Source organism: Leptodactylus fuscus, chromosome 1, assembly GCF_031893055.1.
Source record: "Leptodactylus fuscus isolate aLepFus1 chromosome 1, aLepFus1.hap2, whole genome shotgun sequence".
Taxonomy (NCBI): Eukaryota; Metazoa; Chordata; class Amphibia; order Anura; family Leptodactylidae; genus Leptodactylus; species Leptodactylus fuscus.
In genome coordinates this window covers 130495064-130506457 of record NC_134265.1, presented here as the reverse complement: position 1 = coordinate 130506457, position 11394 = coordinate 130495064, and the positions used below count along the sequence as shown (strand labels likewise).

General features: G+C 38.4%; 1 protein-coding gene across 1 annotated transcript; it reads left to right on the top strand.

The window, feature by feature from the left end:
* The first annotated feature begins 3358 nt into the window (after positions 1–3358).
* LOC142204788 (olfactory receptor 6M1-like) lies at positions 3359–4327 on the top strand. Its single transcript, XM_075276148.1, has one exon. The coding sequence runs from the start codon at positions 3359–3361 to the stop codon at positions 4325–4327; it is 969 nt and encodes a 322-aa protein (XP_075132249.1).
* Positions 4328–11394: the final 7067 nt, after the last annotated feature.

Here is an 11394-nt window from a genome sequence, read left to right as displayed (position 1 = left end):
TAGTTACTTATTCCCTTTGAGTGTCTTATCCTGTTTACATACTGACATTACCAGATTATGTCCCAGGAGATAAAATCCCCTAGTACAGCATACATCTCCCAAACAATCGCAAGACAAAACATTACCGATTCTATCTGTTTATATAAAACGTACACTGGGTTGGATCACATTTTTCCAAGCAGTTGTAAGTTTCCATTTCTACGCACAGTATTGGAAAAACAGATGCTATTTATGCTAGGTTCACACCTGCGTTCTTCTTTCCGTTCTGTGCTTTCCGTCTTCTGCATGCCAGAAGACGCAAAGCACAGATCGGGTCCGGCTGTGAGCGGCAGTGAGCGTTTTATGCTCTCCGCCGCGAATCCGGATTTTTTAATCCGGACGCAGAGTACTGCATGTCCGATTCTGTGTCCGGATTAAAAAACCCGGTTTCGCGGCGGAGAGCGCAAAACGCTCACCGCCTCTCACAGCCGGACATCTCTCTCACCCATTCAAATGAAAGGGTGAGAAAGACTCCTGCAGGTTTCCGTATCCTGCTCTGTTTTATGCAGGAAACGGAAACCTGCACAACGGAGACCACAACGCTGATGTGAACGAGCCCTTAAAGATACTTTTTGATACTTATGGCATTTTATATTTATTTATTCAGAGGGTTCTGATTCATTCACACATATTCACTCCCAATAATATTTTATAGAAATCACAATTATATTTGTACATGCTGTTTTTTTTCTCTTTTTCTACATTGATGTCATATACATTGTATTTGGCAAGCTGCAATGAAAATAATACAGCATATCCCAGATATTTGCTGCCTTTTGCACGTACTGCAAAGTCTTCTTAATATTGATACTCTGAATATGGTCTGTACTAGGACCAAACTGCTCTATTCTGTTTATAAATTATGCATATGTATGTATTTCTAGAGTAGACCTAGGCAACCATTGGCATTCAAGCTGGTGTAGACTGACACGTCACAATATGAATACTTGCTCTGCTTTTCTTGAAGCGACCCATAGAAGTGAATAGAGAATGTTGGGAGTTGTTATTCCACAGCTACTGGACTGCCAGAAGTCGGTGATCTCTGTTCTAGGGTTTCTTTCTATTTGTAGATGACACAAAACTCTGCGGTGTTGTAGTACAAAATACTTAATCCCTATAGGACCACCTGTATGAAATAGCCAAATGGGCAGCAAAATGAAAATGAGCTATAATGTGAGTGAATGTTGAGTTTTAATCTATTGGTAAGTGACAATTTCTTCAACCTGTAGTGATGATAAATACTTCATTATATTCCTTTTGCTAGTGAATGGCTGTTACAACATTTGATCCTGTTGTTAGTTCTGGGGGTATCTGATAAGTGGTAGATATTGTTATTACCCAGGAAAGGCTACTTCTGTAGGTGAAGTTCATATCTGACATTCAGGGTCAAGCCATTGCCATTACAGTTATGTGTAAGGTTATACATTTTGGGTCACAAGATAAACCTTGTATTTATACTCTGAATGGATCACTATTGAGTTAGTCTACAAAGTAAAAGGATTCGGGAGTTAGTGATATAATACGTAAATTATAGCATGCCAGTTTTTGCATCGAAAGCAAACAAATCATATATAAGAAAAGACATTACTTCTAGAGAAGAAAATATTATTATACTCTCCCCCACACCTTCTAGTTTTGTGAATCACTCCTTAAAGAATCAGCCAAGCTGAGGACAGTTCAGAGAAGGGCAACCAAAGTAATATGTGATATGGGAAATCTCAGTTATAAAGGTGATGACTAGAGATGAGCGAGTAGTATGTAGGGTTGAGCCGATCTTGAGATTTCAGGATCGTTTTTAAAATCCGATTTCCGATCATTTTCCATTCGAACCCGATCCCAATTCCGATCCTAATGCAAGTTAATGGGATTTTTTTAATAATCGAAGATCAGATTTTAAAAACGATCCTATTCACTACACAGCATGGAGTCCAAAAATTGAACACTTTAATTTTTAGACTCCACGATGTGTAGTGATTAAAAAAAATCTTCTGGTTAGTTAGTCCCCCCTGGTGTCCACTTACTTGCACAGATCGCTGCTGCTGCCGCTCCACGCTGTTCTCGCTCCTCTTCTCGCCTTGCTGCCCCTGCCTCCCAGGTTAGTGTTACAGACCTAGGAAGAAGGTGGGGCTTGTGGCTTAGGAGAGTGTGGGCGGGTACAGGGCGGGGAGACATGAGTCTGTAACATTGACCTGAGAGCAGGGGCAGTGAGGCAAGAAGAGGAGTGAGAACAGCAGGGAGCGGCAGCAATCTGTGCAGGTAAATGTTAGCTACTAGAGATGTTAGCTAACTAACATTATTAGCTTTTCCCACAATGCTTGGTCAGTAGCAAAGCATTGTGGGAAATAACCTCCGACCTCGATCCCACCTAAAAAGATCGGGATCGGAGTTCCGATCGCGATTGTGAAATTTACTCGATCGCCGATCGTAATCCGATCTTTTCTGATCCTGATCGCTCAACCCTAGTAGTATTCGATCGAATACTACTCGCTCATCTCTAGTTATGACAACTCAATGTATTTAGAGAAGAGATACAGCTGTAAATGGTTCTTATGTAATAATGTATTTGTTCTGCAGAATTATCTAACACTAGGCCACTGCTTACAGTTATAGAACATACAGTTATGGAACATGGCTCCACAGGATCACAAAGGGTGTTGAGTTTTAAAAAGGGTGAAATATCTTCCTAATAAACCACAATATACACAATATACTGGTACTAATGGTGAATGCTGATCCAAGGGTTTATCCAAATGGCAGCAGACCTCAGTAAGGAATTTTTTAACTTTTTGTCAAGTTATAACTCTGCTTTTAAGATGGTTTTACCTTCCTCTAAGTCAACTTGTGTTTTTGGGTGTACTACAGAAACCTCGATAAATCAAGATCTTTTTTCAACCCACTAACTGTATACAGCTATGTAACTAAGAAAAGTTATGTGATTGTAGGCATTTTAATTGATATGCTTCCTGACCACCCATTGTAAATTCACATTGCTGCTTGCTGGACTCTGTAGTCTAAATATAGGGACCATTCACATGGAGGAAAATGGTGAGGAATTTGGTGTGGAATTTTACACGCTGTAAAAAAAAAAGCCTCCTATTGATTTGAATGGGTTCTGCTAGCTTTTTTTTCCACTAGTGGAAAATTCCACACCAAACTCCTCACCATTTTCCTCCGTGTGAATGGACCCTAATGTGTGCGCGTGCTGATATTCATGAGTTACCAGCTATATAGATACTTAGATGTGTCTGTATATTTGTTAATACTATTAATGAAATATTTTCTCTTAAGCAGAGGACAGTAAAAGAGCCCTAAAACCAATATGGTCATATTTAACAAAACAGATTGGTTTCAGTTAATGGAGTTTCACTATCCTCCTGTCTTACGAATTACATTTTTTTCTGTTCTTCTGAGCACTTATTCTGTAACAATAATTGGAAATTGTGTCATTATTTTCATCATTTCTGTAAATAAACACTTACATACGCCAATGTATTTTTTCCTCATTAATTTGTCTATCTTAGATGTGTTGCTAACCAGCACAATCACACCAAAGTTCCTTTCCCTCCTGGCAAATGGAAGCGGTACTATCAGTTATTCTGGCTGCATGATACAATGCTACAGTTACTTCCTCATGGGTGAAACTGACATATTAATTCTAGCAGTCATGTCATTTGACAGGTTTATGGCTATATGCTATCCTTTACGTTACATGACTGTATTGAGCCCCAGACTCTGTCTCTATCTCGCTTTGGGATCTTGGGCCTGTGCCTTTGTGGACACTATAGCCCCAACTGTTCTAGTTGTCCATCTTAGCTTCTGTGGCTCCAACAGAATTAACCATTTTTTTTGTGATGTAGATGAACTCTTAAAACTGGCCTGTACAGACACCCAATATCTAAATCTATTAAATTTCCTGCTTTCTGCTTTGATTGTGTTTGGGTCACTTATATTAATTATTGTATCTTATTTAAATATAATAATAGCAATATTAAAAATACGTTCAGCAGATGGAAGATGGAAATCATTCACAACTTGTTCCTCTCATATTTTGGTTGTGTTCATATTCTATGTCGGCACAGTATTTATGAGCTTAAGATCTGTTAAAAGCTCCCGTGTAGATTTTAACAAATTGGCTGTAATTCTGAACACAATGATCACCCCTCTCCTCAATCCATTCATCTACACTCTGAGGAATGAGCAGGTGAAAAACGCTGTAAGGAACTTGTGGACATATATTGAGAACAGGTCCCTCCATTCGCAGCATACTGCCATCACAAGGAACCACTGAAGGACATTGACGAGGTTTTTATTGTAATGTCAAGTAAAAAAAAGTAGAGACAAGTATTTCATGAATAGAGATGAGCGAACACTATTCAAAACAGCCATTTCGAATAGCACGCTCCCATATAAATGAACGGACATAGCCGGCACGCGGGGGGTTAAGCGGCCGGCTGGCAGCAAAGTCTGCGTGCCGGCCGCTTCCATTCATTTCTATGGGAGCATGCTATTTGAAACGGCTGTTTCAAATAGTGTTCGCTTATCTCTATTCATGAATAGTCAGCTAGAAAAGAATCTTCAAAGTGAAATAACTAATTGAGTTTACATTTATGGAAAAATTAGTTCAGAGTCAGAAAGTGAGTGATACAGGAAATCTCCTGACAGACAGACAGACGCACTGGCCACTTACTTTTTAGTTCCTAATGGTGGAAGCTAAAGTAGAAGAGCAGTGAGTGTGTGTGTAGCGTCATATAACTCGCTTATTAGTCTACAGATCCAGTATTGCTGCCTTCAACTCAGTGCTAAATATGATGGGTGCTGCCGAACTGCCTTTCACTGCTTTGCTCGGCCATATGCATCTGATCTAACTAGTCTTTTATTATTCATTCTCATAGCATATTAGTTCAATAGTTCATTCTGTACAGTTAGTTCACTAGGGGTCCAAAAGTAATCCCGAAAACTATAGACCAGTAAGCCTAACCTTTGGGATGGTTAAAATACTTGAAGGTTTACTAAGAGATGTTATCCTGGAATATCTCAATGAAGACAACTTATAACAACCAATCAACATGGGTTTCTGCTGATCTATGAGGAGGTCAGGTCTAGACTGGACATGGGTATTTCAGTGCACATGTTATTTTAAAGGATTTTGATATTGTACCACATAAAAGGTTGCTATACAAAGTGAGAATGTTGGGACTGGAGTAAAATATATGTATTTGGGCTACAACTGGCTCAGGGATAAGAAATAGAGGGTGGTTGTTAAAGGAAAATACTCAGACTAGGTCACAATCACCAGTTGGGTACCACAGGGGTCAGTATTGGGTCTTCTCCATTTTATTATGTTTATTAATGTCCTGGTAGAGTTTTTACAGAGCAGAGTGTCCATATTTGCAGATGACACTAAACTCTATAATTAAAACTGAGGAGGATAGTAAAACACTACGGGGATCTAAAGAAGCTGGAATCATGGTTGGAGATTTGGTAAATGAAGTTTAAACCAATTTAAGGTTATGGATTTTGGTTGCTAAAATAAAATGTATGGATACACAATATAGCTTTTTAGCAGTATAAAATACTACCGGTGCCAGGACACGTGAAAGGTCCTCTTTAACCCCCTTTCCATCACAGGCTTTTTTTACTTTCATTTTCAACCCCAAGCCTTCCAAACTCCATAACTTTCTTATTTTTTCGTTCACAGAGTCATAATTGGGCTTAATGTTTGTGGGACAAATTGTTCTTCACAATGAAATTGTATATGCTGTACAATGTAATGGTAATCTGGAAAAAAAATCTGAATTGAGTGATATTGGAGAAAAAGTGCATTTGAACGACTATTTCACGGGCACCTTTTTATAGTGTTCACTGTGCAGGTCACCTACATTCTAGGGATACCAAATTTATATAGTTTTACTTCCATTTTATCTCCTTTAAAAAATCCAAACATTTAGGGTCATTATATTCTGACATCGTAACATTGTAATAGGGTATTTTATCTTTTTATTAAATTTTTTGAGGAGAAACTGTGAAAAAACATCAGTTCAACTCTTCATTTTTTCCCCCACTATGGCGATCACCGTTCTGGAGAATTTTATTTAAAAAATTTGTAGACCAAGTATTTTCAGACACAGACACTGTGTATGTGTTTCACAGTATTTACATACTTACTGGTATATGTGTTTTAGGGAAATTTTATTTTTTTCCTTTTTTTAATTTTTTTTTTTTTACTTTTTTTTTAATTGTAATTATTAGACCACCTAGTGGTCTGATCACTAATGCAATGCATTAAAATATTAATAAATTGCCATACATTGCATATTACTGACATTTCTATTATAGGCTGCAAAGAGCAGCATAGAAAAGACAGGAAAATGGTGCCTTGGTCAGCTTTGGTGTTAGTGTTGGGTCCTTGCTGTATAGTGCAGCAGAGACCAAATGGTGACAGCGACAACTCAGCTCCTGAGCGGCCACCATATTTAAATACTCAATATCAACTGTAATAGTACCGTCTGATGTTGGGAATGGGTTAAAGAGGACCACATCCTCTGACATCGATGGTATTATTTATTGCTATAAAGTTGCCATTACTGGACTCTTCCATGGCCTTAACTGTTAAGGAGCATTCCTCAAAGCCCATCGATAACGCTAAAGTCTGTAAAGCCTGCCAATCTGATAATGGAGGGATATCGGTACAAAAGCTAAACAGCACCAATATCTCTGGCACACAGGCGTATACTCGAGAAGATGACAGCACGCTGAGTTCAGCTTTCTAGCAGTATATAATACTGCCGATTTCAGGGTTTACTTCATATAGAATACTGATCAGTGTCCAGATGGACAACTTACGCTGGGTTCACACCAGCATTCCGTGTCCGTACGCAGGTTTCCGTCTTCTGCCGGCAGAAGACGGTAACCTGTTAGACCGGGTCCGGCCGTGAGTGCTCTCCACGGCAAAACCGTTTTTTTAAACCGGACACAAAATCCTGCATGTCCGACTTTGTGTCCAGTTAAAAAAAAACGGTTTTGCCACGGAGAACATAAAACGCTCACCGGAGCTCACGGCTGGACACTTTTCAAACCCGTTCAAATTAATGGGTTTGAAAAATGCCTACAGGTTTCCGTTTCCTGCCCAGTTTCCTGTATAAACGGAGACCCAGGGTGCAGATGTGAACGAGCCCTAATCTGCAGATCACTACTTTACATAAAATAATAAAATAATAGACTGCTCATTCCAAACAAAACCATACTTACTGTCATCCCGTAAGGTCCCATTCTAAACATATTATCAATCAAACTTACTGAAAAAATGTTCTATTAAATCTTAAGAATTCATTTACAGTGAATCTGTGAAGCTTAAAATTTATAAAAAAATATATATATAAAATATAAAACCTTTTCTACAACTTACCTCAAAATAAAAATTACTGTAAAAAAAGAATTAAGGTTCGACTATCAAGCTATTATATGCATAAAATCACTGATGTGTTTGTGTTTTAGGACAGAAATAATCTGAATATTGTGGGGTTAAATCACTGAGTAAACTATTACCTATGTAATAGCTACTTATTCCCATTGAGACTCTACCCCAATCTTCTTTACAAACAGGCATCACCAAATTGTGTCCCACGAGATAAAATCCCATAGTACAGCATACATCTCAAACAACAGAATCGCTACAGTAGAAGAAACCTTATAAATTCTGTCTGTCTTTATTAAGCATACACTGGGTTGCATTGCAATTTCCAAGCATTTGTAAGTCTTGCTTAGTCTTACACATCTCGTAGGGTTACCTTTAATTCACAAATATTCTCTTCCACTGATATTTCATGGAAACCACAACAATTCTAGTTTTACATGTACATTGCATAACCTAGACACTTGCTGTTTTTTGAACATACAGCATGGACAATGCATTTTAAAAAGTCACTTTAATGTACAATGTAAGGGTGCATTCACACTGAGTAAACGCTAGCTTATTTTGTAGAGTAAAATTACACTTGTAAATTTTGCTATCCCATTGACTTCAATGATATTTTTTTTACAAGTGTAAAAATACGCCTGTAAAAAATACGCCTGTAAAAAATACGCCTGTAAAAATACGCCTGTAAAATGTCATTGAAGTCAATGGGATAGCAAAATTTACAAGTGTAATTTTACTCTACAAAATAAGCTAGCGTTTACTCAGTGTGAATGCACCCTAACTGAAGAAAGTGAAGAAAGACCATACTCAAAGAACTATCAATCAGGTTATATTAAGATTGGCCTAATATTATAAGTGAACTACCCCAGAAGTCTGAACTGGGACTAGTATTTTCCATCCTGCTTAGAGGCGTAGTTTGAATGTTCTCCTTCATGCAAAATCTGTAATTAATCTTGTTCCATTTAGAATAGGGGTATGTTGTATGTGGCAGAGAGACCTTTGTAGCCTCCTAAGGACCCAGTAGCAACTGCATCCCCTGTAACTCTCCCGATTCTGCTTAGAAATTATGTACAACCTATATTATCAGGGTTTTCTCTGTATTTTCAGATAACACAAAGCTCTTTGGTGTTGCAGTATAGAATGCCTCATCTATAAAGGGTGACTTAAGAAATGAGGTAGAATGTTGATTTTACAAACTGAAAATATCTGCAGTTTTATCATTATCTATCTGTTAGATTGTTTGGTTCAATAACAGATCAGTTTATCAGTTTGACTAGGCTCAGGGTAATTTGAGGACATCTTCCTAATAGCTTAACCTCTTTATGAAGTGAAGTGATAGTTATAGTCTAGTATCTTATGTCTTACTTTTTCTAGTTTGTGTTACGATTCTTAAAGGGAACTGAGAAACAGACACTGCAGGCAAAGCTGAAACAAGATGATGGGAAAACCCCTTTAAGATCTGTTATTGTTCTTGCAGCCATCATGCTACTCACTGCAGCACTGTTCTCAGCCATTGTTTATAGGTTGGAATGACAACAGGTGAAACTTCACTGCAGACAGTCTAGGCATCAAAGTGTTGCCCCATTCTCCAATCATGAATGCTTGCACTAAGGCTCTCAGGTTACTCACTAGGTTCCTGTGCTTAGTATTTGGCTGTTTGTTTGCTTTATTCCTGGTTTCTTACTTTGGCCTTACTTTGGTTTTACTGGATATTTGCTTGCTTACTGATTTGGCTTTGTTTGTGTACTCTCAGACTTGACCTTGGCTTGAATAATGAAAATTTAACTGAAAGAGTAATGTAATTAAAATGTAACTTTTACTGGTTCATTTAGATAAAATTTAGAGCTTAATTCACACTTTAAATGAAAAAAGTCGCCCACTGAAACAGTAATATTTTTCAAATAATGTTCCTCAAGAATGTACCTCTATGCGTTTCACCTTAGCTCATCAGGAGGATGATATGCAAATATTACAGAAAGGGGTTAATTCAATTCCTCAATTCAGGTGAACATCATACACAAATACACTTTATAGGTTACAGATCAATCACTTTTTCACAACTCAAATGAGTATTGTTTGGGCAGGCTTACAATAAAGTGGAGGAGTTACTAAGTGGCTATATATGTAATAACATCCACCATTATTAACTTGTGGGTATTATTCTCTCAAACTGTTCCACATTCTCCAAATATTTCACTTTTCAAGTGGCTGTGATAAGTATTTCCCTATTAATTAGATGCAGGGAAAATTTGGGGGGGAGGTTTTCAAATACAGACACCTGGCTGAAAATGACTTATAAGTTTGTGGCGCCCTCCATCGGTAATGGAGAGGGCTTGTACCCCTTGTTGTTTTGTGTGGCATTATCACAGCACAGGCCTACATTGATGTTTTAAACACCTTCTTGCTTCCCATTGTTGAAGAGCAATTCGGGGATGGCGATTGCATCTTTCAACATGATCGAGCACCTGTTCTTACTGCACAGCCTGTGGTGGAGTGGTTACACAACATCTCTGTAATGGACTGGCCTGCACAGAGTCCTGACTTGAATCCTATAGAACACCTTTGGGATGTTTTGGAACGCCGACTTCGTGCCAGGCCTCACCGACCTACATCGATACCTCTCCTCAGTGCAGCACTCCATAAAGAATGGGCTGCCATTCCCCAAGAAACCTTCCAGCACCTGATTGAACGTATTCCTGCGAGAGTGGAAGCTGTCATCAAGGCTAAGGGTGGGCCAACACCATATTGAATTCCACAATTACCGATGGAGGGCGCCACGAACTTGTAAGTCATTTTCAGCCAGGTGTCTGGATACTTTTGATCACATAGTGTAAGTGGCCTCTCTCACAGACCAAAACACCTATGAATATTTCTCCACCCTTATCAGGAGAATGCTTACTCCTTGCATCAGATCCCAAACTTCTTCCACTCTGTTAAACAGTGTGCAAAAAAGATCCTAACCAATGACCTTGACCTTGGCTTGGACATATTATATTCTTCTGATTCTGATTTGGATTATTATGTTGTTCCCTAGGCTGATTTTAGTCTGCAGTTGCACTTATTGTTTACACTAGCTCCTGGTGATATTACCCAGGAGCTCATCTTGCTAAGACCATCTAGCCTTGTGACAGACTATGATGAAGACGTCAGGATAGCCTTAGACTATCAGTCAGAGCATTGGGAGAGTTAGGTAGCTTGTCCTACTGCTCCTTGTTATTTGCCAATTTCTAGAGTTTTGAGAATTGATTTAGAAGCAATTCCATAACAGAATGTTATGAGTATTTTGTTCCAGTGGTTACTCTAGTCCAGACTTTGTTTATGAGCCTAGTTGTTCTTGTGTGTGTGGATTTTTTTGTTTTGTTTTGTTTGTTTGTTTTTTATCACCGTTTGTATCTGGATTGCTTTCTGTTCAGTTTAGAATAGTTCCTGGATCCCAGTATTTGATGTTTGTGTTAGGGTCAGCACTGAAGGTTAATGTTTCCATTAGGGATATTTTTTGAGACAGTGAGGGCACTGGTTAAGCTTATAGTATTTATTTTGCTACAGTCTGTTACACCATTTGACACTACTGTTAGTTCTGGGGGTATCTCTATTGAGGTACACTATTATTATTCAGCTAAGGCACTATGACTAGGGGTATTGCACCTGGAATGTGTCAGGGATTTCCTGTACATAACATCCTTTTAAATGGGTCAGTAGAATTTCTAGTTGTACTGTTTAGAGACACTGTGGAAGATTTTACAAGTTTTTCATCCAAGAAAGGCAACTAATATAGAAGAAGCAAAATTCTGTGGTCAGGGGTTCAGCTATCTGTCTGATTACCAGCAGTACTTAGGAAGGATTATTTTCCATTCTGTGTGAAATTGTGTCTCTGCCACGAAGAAAATGGTTTCTCCTTCATCTGGATCAACTTGGGTTTGAAGGTGGAGAACAGAAAA

Excerpts from the sequence above, each read along its gene's own strand:
- LOC142204788 (XM_075276148.1), top strand. The coding sequence starts at position 3,359 with ATGGTCATATTTAACAAAACAGATTGGTTTCAGTTAATGGAGTTTCAC.